Source organism: Sparus aurata, chromosome 3, assembly GCF_900880675.1.
Source record: "Sparus aurata chromosome 3, fSpaAur1.1, whole genome shotgun sequence".
Lineage (NCBI taxonomy): Eukaryota > Metazoa > Chordata > Actinopteri > Spariformes > Sparidae > Sparus > Sparus aurata.
In genome coordinates this window covers 7,124,515-7,142,390 of record NC_044189.1, presented here as the reverse complement: position 1 = coordinate 7,142,390, position 17,876 = coordinate 7,124,515, and the positions used below count along the sequence as shown (strand labels likewise).

The following is a 17,876-nucleotide window of genomic DNA, read 5'->3' as shown; positions in this document are numbered from 1 at the left end:
AGGTTAAATCCATTATGATTAATCCTGAACACAAAGGGCTGATTTACTTTTTCTCCACTTCATGAAGTTATAAGCCTATTACCAGAACGTCAGCGCTGACTCGGTGCATTGTGAAGAGGATGATCACTGCTGGAAACGCTCTCTGATTGTGTTTTCACTGACTCATGGATTTCACCTGTTGTCGAGCTGGCTTTCCTCATAATCTTTACCGGCATGGTGTCACCCGAAATTCTTTTGCAAACATTTGAATCGTCACCAATGACTGGGTTGCGTTCAGCTTGGCTTCATGAAGTGAGTTCTGCAGATCCTCACAGTCCTTTTCATAGAATCAAATTTTACCGTAGGAGAGCTGCCGTGCATATTGAACAAATTTAAGTCAGTCGGCACGCATTTCTGCATTTCTACACATATTTAATTACTTGATTAATGTTCTTAGTCAAAGTGTTTGAATCCACCTGTCAGCTTAAGCTGCCGTTTGCTGACCTTGTCAGGTGCAGCTCTAAGAACTCTGGTGCAACACTCATTTTCTGCACTGCTACCTCTTCTGTCCGACAGTGAGTTGACACACACACTTTATTTAACCCAAGTCGTATATGCAGCTCAGTCTTGGTTATATTAGTCTTTTAATGAAACTCTGACATGTGACGCCCTCAGCGTTATGTCAGTGTCTCCCTGTGGTGTCAAAAACTGTATCAAATATTGATATTTTTCCAGGTATCGAATCAAAGTCAGTGTGAGGTCTTCAGTGTACGTGCATACATGCCTCCTGTCAGTCTATTCATTCTTGGGGAAATAGCATTTTTTTCAGTATTGCTGACTTTGAACCACGCAGCATTTTGCCAGCCAGTCACTGGAGACTTGAGGAGGCTGCTGAGTCAAAGTCAGCATAACCTTGACTGTCATGCTCGAGCGCAACACTGACGAGGATCCAACAGTTTAAACCTGCGTGGGTCTCGGATAATAGACGGTAAATACTTGAATATCTTATGTATCATGAGACAATCATAGAACTGGATTGTACATCGGCTGAATTTTTTACTTGTGTAACTCTTGATTGCTCTCTTGAGTCCTGACACATGATTCTAATTTTGTGGGAATTCATTTTGCAGCCTTTTTTTTTTTTTTTTTTTTGGTTTCAGCCATGAACTGAATGTATTGTGTTGTAGACTACTGAGTTGTGAATAAGTTTTAATTGATAACCACGTCACGTTCAGAAAGATACCGTTGTTTAATTTAATTTCATTCAAATTAAAAGTTTATCTAAAAAAAAACTGCTCTGTCACCGGAGCCCCTCTGAGGTCCAAGGTCCCCTCTGCAGCACTTTTCATTAAAAAATAGAGCGAGGCTCCTCCGGACCAGTGGAGCGATTTTAGGAGGAAATAATGCTGAGTCACTGGCACAATGTGTCCTGATGGAAGACACATAAACCTCCCAGTCACTATTGTCAATTGTATGTTTTAATTTGACCACAATTCGTAGTTTTTTAACACCACATGTCTGCGTGAATTGTTTGTTTGATCTCCTGGATACCAGAGTGGCATTTTATCAGGGCTGTATCTCTTTGAGCAGTATTTTTTTTCCCCATCACCTCCTACCTCTCTATCACAACAGTCATCATCCCACGCCCTCTGCATCGGCTGCTTCAGGTCAGCTATACGATCTGTTGTGAGGTGGCCGGCGGAGCGTGGCCGCTATCGGTGGAGGCGCCTCCCTGAGCACCACGAGGATGAGACGGGACGACATCAGGGAGGGGTGGAGAGGTGGAGAGGTGGAGAGGAGGAGGGGGTGTTCTCCTTTCTTTCCTCTGCTGACAGGGAGTGTGTGAGCAGAGAGAGAGAGAGAGAGAGAGAGAAAGGAAGGGAGCGAGCAAAAACACTAAGCTGCCAACTCCTGTGGCAGCGGCAGAGCAGAGAGAGGGAGGCAGAGAGGGAGAGAGGCAGCCCGCAGTTAGCTCAGAGACATTCACATCCTCCGGCGTGGTGTTCCTCCACCGAGCTGACCTTGCAGAGCTCAGACTCGAGCAGAGCGGGGAGCCCGTCGAGCATGGATCCTGGAAGGTCTATCCAGCACGAGATCAGCTCTCTCAAAGGTACTCCTCTCGCCTTTTTTTTTTTTTTTTTTTTTTTTAATATCACGCAGGCTGTTGTCATCACCATCACACGGTATGCTTCCAGGACCGCCTTGTTTTCCCACAATCCCTCCCCGGGCGAGGACTTCCTCATTGTGTGAATCAACGAAAAGTTCAGTTTTGAAGGCTGCAGGGCTGCTGAGTTAAAACCTGCGAACTGTAATCTCCTGTTCTCTCCCTGCTCTCTGCATATTTTTGCGGATAAAAGGGATGAAAAGCTTTTGTTCCCCCCCCCCATTGTGTCCAGGCGTGACCGCAGGGGTCAGGGGTAATGATTGTGCTGAGATGTGTGTTTTATGAGCGTGTGTGTGAGATGCTGTGGGAGGCTTCTGCTGCTGCTGCATGCGGCACGTTGAATGCGTCTGCGTCGGGAGATGCAGAGCGGAGCGGCTGCTGCAGAGCTGCTGCTGCTGCTGCTGCTGCTGTTGCTGCTGCATCACCACAGCCGAGCGTCAGCGTCGCCCTGCCCCTCAGCCTGCCACTCTGCGGGGTTAGAGGAGGACATCTGTAGCTGCTCTGATCTTATATGTCTGCTGGTCTGGGTGCAGCGTGGTCAGAGGTTTCTCCCAGTTAGTGTTTACATCAGCACAGTTTGCTCCTCCCACCTCGCTCACAGACGAGCGTCTCACAACGTCACCGACACCCGAGTAGGAATCCAGTGACATGATAAATCTAAATGTCTCCTTTCTTTCAGAGCAGTTTATCAAATTAAATGACTGCAGCTATGATTAGTAACGCTGCAGTGTCTGGTCACGGTGATTAACTGGTCTCTCATCAGATTAAGGATTGTTTTTATTTTCAGTTATATTGCAGTTGATTTTCTGGATTGATTGAATTAGGAATCCAAATCTAATCAAACTTGACGTCTTCAGATGTCTAGTTTTGTTGGACAGACAATCCCGAAACTCACATATGTTCCGTTTGCTATCAAATAAAATACAAAATAAAAGCATACATTTATGAATTTTATGTCGATAAGATCAATTAGTCAACTAATTAATCCGCTCTCAGTCAGAAATCTGCTGATTTGAATACAATTTTGCCCATTTCAGGCTTCGATTTTATTCATTTTGGGAGAGTTCTTGTTCTTGTATGTGTGCCTTTTAATATGCGAGACTTATCTGAGCTTATGGGCTTATTCACTAAATGACAAGATGTTTATTTTAAGTGAGGTATCTATGAATGCATAATTAGTATCAGAATAAAGCTCCAGTATCGTATCAGCGCTAATATTACACATTTTTCTCATAACACTCAAATCTGTTCCTGAATAATGCAGAGAAACTGTGGTGAAAGTTTGTTTGACATAAAAAAAATAGACTCACCTAATAAAACTTTCACTTTTTTTCTTTCAATCGCTCTGTTTGTAAAGCAAAAAATGCCCTTTTTTCCATTTTCTGCTTCTTTGAAATACACAGACTTTCAGTAAAGTAAAAACTTTATTCGGCATGCAACTAACTGTGAATATATTCTAAACCATTTACGTCCCTGAGCCATCTTAATGTATTCAAACACTACTCCTCTCCTCCCACGTGTCTCCTGCAGGTATACTGCCTGCACTGTTAGCACTTCATTAGATATTCAGGCGGTTAAGAGTGTACTGCTTTGACAACATCCTTGAATGAATGTCCTCCATCAGCGTCTCACAGAGAGAAGGATCGGCAGCAGACGGGCTGAGGTCTACCGAGACAGACAGCCTCCAGTTCGAGGAGACAGAACCAAACCCAGCCTGGTGAAACTGGCTCAGCCTGAAGGAGAACAGCTCGTCTGTGTGGAGCTGAGGTTTGTCTGGAAGGAGTCTGGCCTGGCGAAAATGTGGTAACACTTTGGGAGAGCTTTCCAGGCGGTAGAGACGTCGAAACGATCCTGGAGAGGGATCTGAAGAAGTCCTACCCACCCAGATAGGCTGAGAATGTTTTCCCCAGGGCTCCGGAGACAAAAGCCTCCCCGCTTCACTGAGCGCTCCCAATGGAGTTACTTAATATGTTGGACACCGCTGCTTACTCAGTGCAGCTCAGTTCATTTGTAAGCATGTCGTCACCTCGACACCATCGCTCCCATTGTCGGTTCCTGTCGGCTATTTTCAGGCACTTGGTACAGAATAAGCTCTTTAACACAAGAGCCTGTGGATGATGTTCAGTTTGTGTTGAGGCGGCCAGGACCACCATTTCTACGCGGCCTTGGTTACTTATCACCGACAGCAGAATTCACCCATTTAAACAGCGTGACGTTACGCTCTCTTTTACCTCGCCGGCTCTGGGTGTTGACCCAGATAATTTGAGCCCAATTTTAGGCTTATGCAGATCTCAGAGGGAGGATTGAAGGAGCTGCACTTAGCACGTTGTTGAATGATTGAATGAGACCTCAGTTGCATGGAAGATATTGAAACCATATTTTTTCTTATTTACTTTCCTACTTATGTTGGACTTTTTCTCCATATTTTTGTCATTTTTTCAGTTTTTTTTATATTTCCTCCCAGGGCTCCACCACTGGTCTGGAAATTTTTTTTTTTTTTTTAAATATAATATGTACAAATTCTACATTTAAATGTCTAAAAACAACTAGGTTTCTGTCATAGATAATGTTGATTTGTGTACATGCATTATCCCAAATGTTTCCAAAAATGTTCGAAACCCAGAGTGTTTCAATAGGTCGCAGATCGCCGCTGCAGTCGGGCTGATAAACAGGAGTGAAGATCGATCCTCTTCTTTAATCCCAAAACTTAAAAACGAATCCCTCCCATCAGTGAACGTCTCTGGATCAGAGCAGAATCTGATGTGGCCGTTACTGTTACTATAACTACAGTGACAGCACGAGAAGGCGATCGTCTCTGTTGTGGTCAGCGCTCAGTTTGTCATTTGCTGAGAGATAATTATACAGGAGAAGATCTCTGTTTGTCCCAAACACATTTTTCTATTGTCCCGAGCTTTTGTCTGTTGCCTGCTGCCAAGTCTCCCTTGCAGAAGAGGTTTCCAACTTCAAACGGGTTTACTTGGTTACATTTTTACTTAAACCATTCAATCGTTTTTAATCTAACAACACAGTAACAATGTGAACACACAACCTGTGAGCGAGCAGCCTGTTGGCGGTCGTCACCCGTTTTAACCTTTGTCCTTTTTGGAGCTCTTCCATCAGTTTTGTCTGTAGCTTTGTGTGTTCCAGCAGCCGGTCTACTGCAGGGTTTTTGTCTCGCCCTTATCGTCATGTTTTCACCAACGCTGCACTGTGTGTGAATGATGCTTCCCTGAAGGTTGAGTGCTGCTGAAAAGGAAGACGGCGGGGCTCTCAAGCAGGGCAGGTTCAAACGACGGATATCCAGTTAAAAAGGAGCTCAGGGTGGAGGTCAGCACACTTCACCTCTCAGCAGTTTACTGTTACAGCTGCACATCGCAACGAGGCAAAGTGGCTCCCTGACATTCAGCGGGGCACTCTGGAGTTCTGCAGGCACAGAATTCTTAGAGCTACATTGATATCAGCCACAGCTTTAGGTATTAGGTAGCTTTTTTTTTTATTAGGACAGGTGCAATATCTGGGGCGGCTGTGGCTCAGTGGGTAGAGCTGAGGACTAGTGACCGGAAGGTCACTGGTTCAAATCCCTGGCTCCCCTGGGCGGGACTGAGCTACAAGCCGAAGCATCCTTGAGCAAGATGCTGAACCCCAACACTGCTCCTGATGTGCAGTTGGCACCTTCGTGGCAGCCACTGCCATCAGTAAGGGCCCTGCGATGAGCTGGCGTCTCATCCAGGGAGTACCCTGGCCTTCGCCCATAGAGCCACTGGATTTGGCCCCAGTATCCCCGCTCCACCTTGAAAAAGGTGGTATAAAAGCGGTAACATCACCCGCGACCCGCATGGATAAAGCGGAAGAAAACGAACGAACGAAGGTGCAATATCTTATGTAGTCTTATTATTGTTCATATTATTTTGTCTTATATTTATGTTATAGTTTTTTCAGAAGTCAAGCAAACAGATTAGTAGGAATATTGTCTTTTTGGATTAAGGGCACAGAAAAACACAAACAATCCTGGAAAAAAAAGACATCAAATGTTCATCTTCTGTCTTCTGAAGCAGCACTTTCATCGCCCATATTCTCAAAAGTCACATTAAATCATCAGAACACAACACTGTCTACAGTTTTAAGAGTTATTATAACCTGTTATTGACAGTGCCGCTTTGAAAAATGACATGAATTTCGTCAGTCCAGTGCAGGTTTGTTTAACGGTGGCACCGTTTTTTGTTGGATTCACTTCTCATTTTTCCTTTTTACTCATCAATTATCTTTTTTTGTTTCCATTACAGAAAAATCACATAACAAATAATGCATGTAACGATCTGGATTGTCTTGCCTTCTTATCCAATGAATGACTTTTCCCATTTTATACATATATTTCATTCACAATCTTCTTTCATCTCTTTGTACGCGGCCTTTTCACAAGCTGCCAACAAGACTTTCAGCAAACATCACTTTTACAGTAGCAGTGTGGTGCTCGGGCAGGATCAGCCATTGTTTTCACTGCACAACAGAGATGTGCTCTGTATATACAGAGAGCTGAACAGGCAGCAGCTGACAGCCTGTCAATAAGCCCTGCAGCTGATCCAGGGTCATCGGCTGCCAGCTCTGAGGAGAGACCATTGTGTCGAAACGAACAGAAGCAGACAGGAAGTACTTTTTAACATCGGTGACACATGAACATGATCACAAAACTGTACTGAATGTATTTGGTTTTGATTTTCTCCAATTAAATTGGGATGTTGCTCCAAAAATAGAACATGGCAGGAAATTAGCAGATGTACTCAGAGTCATTATGTGGCTCCATGATGGTGAACGACTGCATGGTTTAGATTTGAATCTGCGTGATTTGTTTCTGTGTTTCCCCCACACGGTCCTGTCGGTGGTTATCTGCAGTCGCGCTCTGTTTGATATCTGCAGCATCAGATCAGCGTTTTTCTCTTTCTCTCTCTCCACTGCTGCACTTTCTGCTTGCCAAGAATTTCCTGGCATAAAACGATCCATGAGGACAATGCAGGGGGTAAACGAGCGGCCGCTGCAGTCGTGACAGCGCAGAGGGAGGAGGGGGGGGTCGCAGTTTGAAATATCTGATAAATCTGGATGTTTCTGTTGTAGTTCTTGACTAATCGTGTGTCGAGTGGCTTCATTCATTCACTCAGCAGCTCTGTTGGATGTTGCTGATGCATCCTGTCTGTGTTTCGTGCTCAGGAGATGAAGGGCTCATGTGTCACTTTCCCAGCCTCTGCAGCATTCAGTCGCTCTCAGATGCTTCAGCGGCTATTTGAGCTGCAGGAATTGGTGGACGGCCGTGTTTCGGATTCCTCACCTGTCTCTGTACGGCCAGGAGGATAATTCAGTCCAGATGGGATAACGTTTGCACGGCACGTAGCGACACAAGATGGTATCAGGGAGTTTATTTTAAGTTTATCGTCTCAGCTCTGCAGAACGTTTTAGTGTCTTTCAGCTTGTTTTGGTGTTACAGCTGCACCTTTATTGTTTTGGCCAGTCGCTGGTGCGTGAAGTATTCACATAATAAATGCATATTTTTACACGCAGAATTGAACTGTCAAACCAAGTCCAAGTCCAGACCTGAAAAAGTGTTGAAAGTTACCGCGCAGACTCATTTTCCTGATATAGTGTCCTAAATGCAGTATGAGTGCATTATGGGTCACAGCCTGAGACTTTCTCAGGCTGTGACCCATAATGCACTCATGCTGCATTTAAGGTAAAATCGCAATCTAGACCGTTGAATCACCACCCACCACATCTCAGATTTGTTCAGTGATAGTGTGAAGGAAACTGAGTAATTTCAGCCATTATTAAGTCTTTAATAAAATCAAGTCCATCTGTCGTCCTATTCGAGCTCCTTCTCTAATGAAGATGTTGTGTTCTAGTAGAATAATTCAGTCTGCGAGCACTGAATGAGAGGCCGGCTTTGGGTCTGTATTGCTCAGTAATAGTCCGTGTAATCCTGTTACAGCTGTCAGTCATGCCGGTTGAAAAGTCTGCCCGCGACTCCTCACCGAGCGGCCTCCTAACTTAGCTGATGTGATTACATAATCCCATTAACCTCAGGTTTCCTGTAACTCAGAAGGACAACTGGCCCCGTAATTTGACACATCCTCCCTAATCAAGCACTCCTTCCTCTAATCCTCCGCTCGGTGGGACATAATTACACTTTTCATGCTTTGTTTTGTCAGGGCGAGGGGGAATCAGCTGGGGGATTGAAACCGGTGACTCTTAAAACCACTTGTGAGACACGTTTTCCCTGAAGTGTCCAGAAGGTGGCACTGTTACTGAAGCTACTGCCGGCTGATCAACACTGGCACAGTGTAATATGTGGAGGCCTTAATGAGATTGTGTTCGCAGGGTTGAGTGCTATAAAGCTGCTGCCTCTTCCACAGCCATTAACCTGATCTCAGGCGTTGTGTTTCTGTTTTCTTGATGCGGCTCAAAGTGCTCCTGCGGTCCACACATGAGTCCGTCTCAACCTGTCGACACCACTACATATTTAAAAAGGCTTTCTGTCCATTCATACAGGCAGTTACATTTTATAGTATGTTTTTGAATGCAAATATTTCACTGCCTTTTTCTCTCTCTTGTGTTGTTCTCTTCTAGGTAAGTGGTCGCTCCTGCCTTCAAAGCTGTTTGTGGTTGGTGGGTGACGGTGCAGGCGGGTGGAGACTGTCAGGTGGCACACAGGTGAGCTCCTCCTGTATGTCCCCCCCCACAATGCAATGGCCTCCTCGGACAACACAGTGTCTAATGGCCCTGTACAATTGATTTTCCACATGTCACACACCAGCTCCGTGCACGGCTACGGCTTTCAAATGAAAGCAGCGTTTTATTTGACATGATAATGACAGTCGCCAGGGAGACTGCTGTTTTTGGTGGCACGAAAGGCCGCGGGATGTTTTTCATCATGACTTGCATACTTTTTGCTCTCATGCTCGGCCAAGTGAATCAACCGGATTTGATCTCCAGCTGGAGGCAATATCTGTCCCTCTCCCTGTCTTTCTTTCTGTAATTCTGTATCTCAGAGAAAATCTTTAACCCCTCGCTGAGAGCAAAGGAACCGCATGTGTTGCACGGTCCGTTTTGGCTGTCTGGTGGTCCACTTCATGGGAAGTAATTATTACTTTGTTATGAGAGACCTCATATCTTAGAATTCTGCATTTAAATGACCAGACCTTTGGTTTGTAAAAGGTATTCAGTCATGGTCAGAGAGTGAGGAGGGATGACGGTGGACGAGGCAATCTTAAGGTGAATAAAACTTTTAAAACGTGGCCTCACCTGTGAACACCTGTGCCCGAGTCATGTCAGGTCGAAGGTGTGTTCACCACCAGCCAGGCGAGTTTGGTCGCGTGCTCTTTTGTGGTTATTCGTCACAGATTGATTTGCATTACCAGTAAGTTAGCCAATGACGGAAGTAGAGTACATTTCCCCTCCAGTTACAGTCAGCAGACAACATTGCTCACACGCACTGCTCACTGTTGCAGTCAGGTTGATAAACAGAAGTGAAGATAAATCCACTTTTTAATCCCAAAATGTAAATCAGACTCAGTAAATCAGACTCTCGGTGTTTATTCCTCCAGAAGGTCTGGCTCTGCATCTGATTCTCTCCATCTGAGCGGCTGTAGCGGCTCTGCAGTCACTGATTGAATTTTTTTATTTTAGCAGTTACTGATTGACTTGTTGATCTACTTTGATCTCTCGGTAAATGTTACGAGAAACGTCTCCGTGTCGCCTCAAAACACGTGATACGCATTTTGCTTACAGTGCCTAACTATCTGAAGAGGGCTTTATTCGAGCATGAGGCCAAGATCATATCCCTCCCACTGACATTTAAGTTTGTCAGTAATTGTCAGTTATATAGACGTCGTCCTTGTGCCATTTCCAGAACTTGCCTGGCACGGGACGCAGTTTTTAAAAGCTACAGGGGCCGCGTGTGTTCGCCAACCCTCACCGCAGGCAAAACAGCCGACGACAGCCAGCGAGGCGCCCCGCCATGTGAAAAAAATCTGCTCTACCCTCAGAAGACCTCTTCTTCTGCCTCTCTCCTCCAGGCAAATTCTAGTTACTATCATGCATTTTTCTCATGGTGGTGCAAAGTCTGGGAGTGATCTGCAGGAGGACGGGAGAGGGGAGTGTAGACCGGGCTCGACAGTGAAAGGGTTTTATTTTAGTGTAGCCCCTTTCATACTGTCATGGCTGGGTTTATGAGGAGGGCAGCGCTTGATATATAGAACTCCGCTAATGGCACCTCACACATATCATGCTGACAAAGTGGCCCCAGAGTCTCTCCGGGACCTCCGGGAGTGTCATCTGGGGCTCTGCCAAAGTGCCTGTGAGTTTTTGTTCCTGCTTATCTGGCAGTCAAAAACACCATTGTAGCAGCGTGATGGATATATTACCTGCTCCCTTAAACTCCCTCGGGTGATGTCCTCACAGTGACTGCAGTGAAGACAGAGTCTCTTCTTCTTCTGGTAGTTAGTAAGTATCTGAGAGTGAAGGTATTTTAATGAGCCGGTGATCTGGCTGATTGAGTCCTTGAAGCCACAATGGAGGAAAACGTTGCTCAAGTGTAATTACATGTGATGTTGCACACAGCACAACGTGGATTATTATATGTGTTTATATTGTTGTTGTTTTTTTTATGTGCCAATCTATTTTTTAGATTTTGAGCAGCAGAACAATGTCAGTCAGCCCCACGAGGATCCCAGGGTTTCAAAACAGCTCCGGCCATGAACAAACCATCATGTACTCACTCTCTTTTGTCTGTTATCACGCAGTCTGCATGTCCTGCTGTCAAAAATCAAGCAACCTCTTAAAGGAACAGTTCACCCAGAAATGAACATCCAGGCCACAGTTTTGTAGTCCACAAAACATTTCTGGAGCTTCACAGCGAAAACAACGAGCAGCGTTCTTAATCCAAGTCTCTGGAAGCCCCAAGATCCCAAATTGATTCGAAGAAGACGCAACTACTTCAGATGTGCATTAGGGCTTTTAGCTTGGCAGCTACTGTGAAGATTTAGGCATGTAAAGGGGATCTCTGGGCTTCCAGAGACTTGGATTACACCAGATGAGCTGTATGATGCCGTTTTATGTTTTTTTTCTTTGTTTTTTTGCATCTACTTAAGTTGTTAAGGAGAATTTCGTGGGCTACAAAACTTAACAGAACTTTCCATCGGCATGTGCATGACGAGATAAAGACTGATTGTTCATTTTTGGGTGAACGTATCCTTTAATATCAAGTTTGGTTTCGAAATCTGCAAAGCAAAGAGATGTGAATTTACAGAGCACTCTTATCTTTTGAGTCTCACGCCCAGGAAATCATAAAATGTGGCTTCGAACACTTTGCTCCATTGTGGGAAATTTGCTGGTGCGGTCAGTTAAGATTTACAGCAGAGTGCAGTGACCCGGAGTCACGGCAGGAAAACATGTCCTGAGATGTCTCACACCACTCCGCATACTGAACATGCCGATCATGCCGCTTCCTGGAGAGCTTCTGGGATGTGAGGAGTGTCTGAAACATGCTAAACAATGGAGATAGTCAAAATCTTAATTTTCAGTGGGGTATTCCTTTAACGAGACAACTTGGTGTTCCTGTGATGAGGTTTACCTTTTTGGATTCAGTCTCAAGAGGCAGGAGATGAAAGTGCGTGTGCGTGGTTACATAAAAAAAAGTCACCGTCTCCAGTAAAATGTCAGGAGCAGTCCGCACTCTCTCCAGTCTGCCCGTTATTCGATTTTTTTTTTAATCATCTGAGACTTTTGGACGGTCAGTAGTGTTGCGTGGTGATGAGCCCGCAAGAGCGACTCTCACTTCCAAGAAGACTGTGTGTGTTTTGAGTGTTGCCAGTGGCGATGCTATCGTCTCTGACCACTGTTCTGGCCTCGCGCTGTGTTTACTCATATTTCCGTGGTGTATCATGTTCCTATGGTTACAGGCATTCCTGGTCGACCACACCCTACCGTCAGCTTTTGATGACTCACTGCAGTGGCCAGTCTCTCTCTCTCTCTCTCTCTCTCTCTCCCTCTCTCACACACACACACACACACCCAAAAACTCTCATATTTCCTCCTCTTTCGGTTGACATGGTGCGGTGGTTCCTCTTAATCACAGGATGCTCTTATGATCACATTTGGCAAACCGACAACTCTGGCAAAGTGCAGCCATTTGCCGTTTTTCAAGTCGGCCATTTTGGCTCACTGATCCCTCAGACCTTTGCACTCGGCTGCATTTTATTCCACTTTAGATGCTTTATATTTGATCTGTCCGCACTGCAGCTGCTCCGTGCCTCCCTGAGGTTCTCTCATAAAGGTCTTGGTGGTTTTGCCAAAATCACGGTGCGCTCCTGTGGGCGTCCATTAGCTGCTCACACTGACAGCCATTTTACCTCATCTGCCCTCAAGACAGCTCATGCTCCAGTGCTTTTATAGTGAACTACGGAGCCTGAGTGGTTTGTGCAATACCACCTGAAACCTTCGTCCAGCTAGTTTGTGCCGCTTTGCCAGCATCCTGTTGAGGATTGAGTTTATGATGAACTTTATACCTTTTTGTTTCCTCGTTGTTTATGAGTCGATCAGATCCAATGACGTTCTCTGGTGTCGATGCTGATGTAATTCCCTTTATTGATGTCAAACTGGCATCGACAATCTGTGTATCGACGCAGACTCCGCTCTAATTGATTTATTATCAGCTTCCCACTGCAGTCTTTGGAATCCTCTTAATCATTTTGAAATCATGTATCGAGATCTACTAACTAGTAGTTTATAAAGCTCTGTGCTCACTTGATTTGTCCAAGTTTTTGAAAACATTAAAGCCATAGAAGTTTTTATGATGAGCTTACTTTTTTGACTTACTTAATTTTGGAATACACATTTTTCTGTATGTTTTGCTCTTTTAATAGAAAGTGCAGTGTGGTTGACTGTAGCCGCATGTTGTTATAGCAAAAAGAACCCAAACGCAAACACAACAGTCAGGTGAAGAAACAGAAAAGCAAGGTTTGATAAGCTGTAGTTCAAAAAACAACAACAAGGGGAGGCAACAACACTGACCAAACAGGCTGGGGGTAATACAGAGGACTAAATATAGTGCAAATCAGGAGAAAAGTCCTGGAGCACAAGCAGGGCTGCAAAAAACACAAGGGCGGAAAACACGAGAGGCACAGGAAAGGGAAAAACACAAAGGCAGGAAGTGGATGGTATAGAATTGATGGGAGGATCAATCTACCAAAATAAAACAGGAAACAGCTAAACCAAAAACTCAAACTATGTTTCAACATGTAACATTACACATGTTACCAACAACAACAACAACAACACATAATAATAATAATGATAATGATAATAATAATAATAGGTATCCTTATGAGTGCTGGCAGATATCCAGATTTAGGGGTTGGATTAAGACTGAAAAAAGTGGAACTGTGCATCTCTAATTGTAACAGGCACATCAGTTGAGGATCAGTCTGTCTTGGGAAACAGTTGTACTTTAAATTAGTAAAAGATTTTGGATTTAGAGAACATGATGTGGACAGATGTTAGATCCATCTCCACAACAGAGGAGGCCCTTTCACACTCACATGTCCTGGAGAATCAGCTTTTAATCCAGTTTAACGAGCAAGGCGTCTTTGTGTGTGTGTGTGTTTGTGTTGGTGTGTTTGTTTGTGTTTGCTGAGCGGCACATTAAAATGGTGTTAAATTGTGACGTTGCGCAATCGGAGGAGTATTCCGTCAACAGATGTGTGAGCGCATTGTTTCACCGATGCTCCCTCCGGTGTTCCGCCGCTCCGCCTTCAAATGTCAAAATGCAGAGTTGCGTTTAATGACCTGGAAGACAACCATATAGCTTAGATTACTTTGCTCTATAAAGTCTGCGCTGGAATGCAAAGAGGCCCTCGTCTGCCAGAGGAGTTGAATGGGTTTGTTTTTTAAAGCAGCCGTGTCACCTTGAGCTGTCTCCATACTCTCGTCGTCGGCCGCTTCCACCATGGAGATGAGCTTTCAGCGCAGCTTAAAGAGGGGACTCAATAAACTGCTTTATTTATATCCAGGCAATGATTGAGAATGATGCGTTCGCTCCTGGGTTACGCTCACATGTAGCTGGTTAATCAGTTTGTTTCCAGGTTTCATTTCCACACAGAAGTTCAATTCCCATTTGCTTGATGACGAATTTGTGAGTCAGTGGCGTTTATTTATACATTTGCCGTTGTGTTACAGCCAGTACTTTGTGAACTGTGTGTTAGGAGACATGCTGAAATAGTTGAAAGCTGAGGCTGGGAGAGGTTTGACGCAGGTACTGACTGTTTTATTTGATCTCCATCTGTGATTTGGTGATAGTAACCAAACAAAAATCCATTGCTGCGGCTGCTTTTCTTTGATTTCGAGCCACGGGACAGGTAATACAGAGCACATGGAGATAAAACCTCTGCATCCAAGGTGAAGGAATCAAAATACCGCAGGATTCTTGCAGCGTGAGAGGCCTTGAGTGGTTTTATCTGTCGTGACCGTTTGTCAGCAGGTTTTACCTCATGCTAGCAACGCAGCAGCTCAAGCTCTGTTTTATGATTTGAAGACTGAGTCTTCCAGATATCTTCACTCCAGTATATCATCGCTGTGAATCGATCCAAATCAAAATACCAGGGAGCTGGCAGCACTCTGTTTGCCTGGTAGGATCTGCAGTGGGGCCTCGCCTGGTGCACAAAAATCATTCGCAGTGATCGTTTGAAGGTTGCCGAGCCGCAGAAGGGTGGGGTCGTCTCCATCCGCAGAGCTCACAGTGTCTCTAAAAAGGACTTTGAAATACAACCTATTGTATCTGCACAAAGCGCTGTGCAGCCGACACAAAGCCTCTATTAAACTCTAAGAATTATTGGCTAATACTGTTTAAACTCAGACCTGCTGGAGTCCTCGCTAAGCTCATTGCCTCTTCTGCATGCTGCTACTCACAGAGATTTTCTATGAAACATTTCTCCCAGTGGTGCAGGAATCTGTTTCACATTAATGTTTTTGACAGCGTGATAAACAGGAGCAAAGGAGGGCGGGGGCACTATGGGATGATTGCAGGGGGATGAATTATTAGAACGGCAACTCCGTGAAATAGAATAGTGAGGCCAGATGTTCTCTGTGAGTTTGCAGAACTTCTCAGCTTCTCATCACTCTTCCCTATATTAGGTGCTTTGTGAAATCTGGAGCTGTTAATGTGATCCGCAGTGGACCAAACCTGCAAGCGCTCCCTATTTTCATGCTGGGCTTTCATGCTGTCTCCCGTTAATCTCCAGATTTCATATTCGTACAAATGAGCCTCTGTGTGGGATGTGTGTCGTGATACCTGGCAACCCGAGCCAGAGCCAGAGCACAGGTGATTCTTCCTAATAAGGGTCTCATCACTCCCTCCACTGAAGAAATACACTTCCAAATTGAACTCAACTTAGTGCGAGCCCTTCCCCTTTATCGACGTTTGCCTCCTTTTTTTTCTTAGCCAAAGGCAGTGGCGTGCACAGACTTTTTGAAGGGCATGGGCGAAAACAAGGGCACTTTAGCGCACGTTTTGGCTTCCAAGAAGGCACTTTAGCATGCATTTTTGCCACCCAAGAGGGCCGTTTATCATGTTTTAACCAGCCACGGGGGCAGTTTAGTGTGTTTCGCCAACCAAGATGGCACTTTAGCGCGCGTTTTGGCTCCCAAGAGGGCACTTTAGCGTACATTTTTGGATCCCAGGAGGGCACTTTAGTATGCGTTTTGGATCCCAGGAGGGCACTTTAGCGCGTGTTTTTCAACAACTGGGACACGAGCGGGGTCAACTGCCCCCCCTGCCCCCCCTTGTGCACACCACTGGCCAAAGGTGCACCCTGTAGTTTAGACAACATTACAGGAAGGCACTGGAAAACTGTCAGCTGTCAGCGGAGGGCACAGCTATACCAACTTATTAAATGGCAAATGGGAAAAAAAAAATCGCCATCCCCTGCAAAGATTTTTCCAGAACTCCTTCTTGTATTTTTAGCCTCTCTGGCAGCTGTGGTCGTCCTGGACTCCACACTGCTTTCCAGCGTGGATCAGTCTCGGAGGAGGTTGAGTAACAGAGAATTAAACACAGGCACAATTGTCTTTTCTTCAGGGAAAGACTTGATGGCTTTTCCATTTAGGTTCACAGAGTTGGCCGGTTTGTGACGTGGGCCGCGACTGCTGAGGGAGACCAGAGATGATGGACTCGTTCAGCACTTTCTCTCGGTGGTTGACCTTTTAGGTTTGGTCTCTCCAAGAAGAAAAACAAGAACTCTCTGACACACCTCACAACCTCTGGAAACAAAATGTTACAGTATATTATGTTGGGCAACTTTAGCAGGTCAACACACAAAGAGCGCTGTTCATTTTGTGTCCTTGCTTTTTAGTCAAAATGTCACGTTAAATACCATCAACCTCCTGCTTTTAAAAGTTAGACGGAGTTTAAACGACCGGCTGCAGCTGTCACTGTTGTGTGTTGTGTGTCGAGCGGCTGGTGTTTTCCCCCTCAGGACTGCTGATAGCGGGCTGTGTGTCATCTCTGCCGCCTATCAGATGAAGTTCCTCTTTATCTGCCGGCTCCCTTCCTCCTCTGGATACGCTCGGCCTGGTTTTATAAACAGAGCATCAGCTGAAGGAGATGCTGTGATTCATAGTCATCAGTTTTGTATCTTCACACCGAACAAAGGATCTATTTTTTCTGCGCGCTCTGCAACATGACTAAGTGAAAAGAAAGCAACCAAGAGACTGAGATTAATCTTAAAGTTCGTTGGAAGATAAGGTTTCTGACTTATTTTCAGGCGTAAGGTGGCTCCATAGAATATCTATATACTATGATGTATTAATGACTTTTTATTGGCCGTATGTGAGCAGATTGAAACATGATGTGAAAACTGAGTCCTTCTCTGTCTCTCTGTGGACAATTTTGTATAATGATGCTGGACCGGAACAGTCCAAAGGATGTGGCTTTATGCCTGATCCAAGAGCCTCTCACCGCTCCGCTAACAGAGAGCAATGTTTAGAAGTCGGCTAACATGAACTAACAACCGGCTCCCAGCACAACACAGGAGTTTCACCAAGCCCCTTAAAGAAAAGTAATTCTAAAACATTAGCTGTTTGGAAAAAAAAATTGAATATAAGGTCTTATATATAAGAAATGTTACTTACAAATTACTGTCAACTAACTAGCAACCACTGTTAAAATAAGAACAATTTAACATTTAAAAAGCATGCAAAATATATCCATCTAACTGCGTAATATACAGCATTTTACTCTTTTTTTAAAATGTAAAACGTTAGATACAATTCTGCAGTATTAGTATGTAAAATGAGCGTCGACATCTCCAAATGAAATCCAGATGATGATAACAGCGATCAACACCTCAGTGCTTCTGTCAAAATATAACAAAAATTACAAAAATCGTTTGCTGTTACCGTTCGAATTGATGCCTAATTTGATATTATGCATATGAGATGATTTTAAACATGATTTCAAGCCCAAAAAAAATAACAATTTCTCTCTCTAATGTTTATATAACGACCGCGCATCATTTGTAATTCAGTGAGTTTATTCAAAGAGAAGAATGTGAGAACGCAAACTAACTAAAACATATAAGTGCACATACACACGTACATATTTCTTCATATGTGTCACATTATTTCAGTCATATTATATAAATGTTTCCATCCGATGCTGAGAGTGTTTTACAGTGCTGTATGTAATCCCGTGTGT

At 44.5% G+C, this 17,876-nt stretch overlaps 1 protein-coding gene across 7 annotated transcripts in view; it reads left to right on the top strand.

The window, feature by feature from the left end:
• The window catches only part of pleca (plectin a), a 112,002-nt gene that overhangs the window by 30,838 nt on the left and 63,288 nt on the right, over positions 1-17,876 (top strand). For 2 of the 7 annotated variants that reach the window (XM_030412747.1, XM_030412744.1), the window contains exon 1: positions 1,839-2,089. The exons of the other annotated variants lie outside the window; for them this stretch is intronic. In XM_030412747.1, coding sequence (XP_030268607.1) covers positions 2,044-2,089 — 46 coding nt within the window. In that variant the 5' untranslated portion in view covers positions 1,839-2,043. Of the gene's footprint in view, positions 1-1,838; positions 2,090-17,876 lie in introns of those variants that run through there. 7 annotated transcript variants of the gene reach the window in all.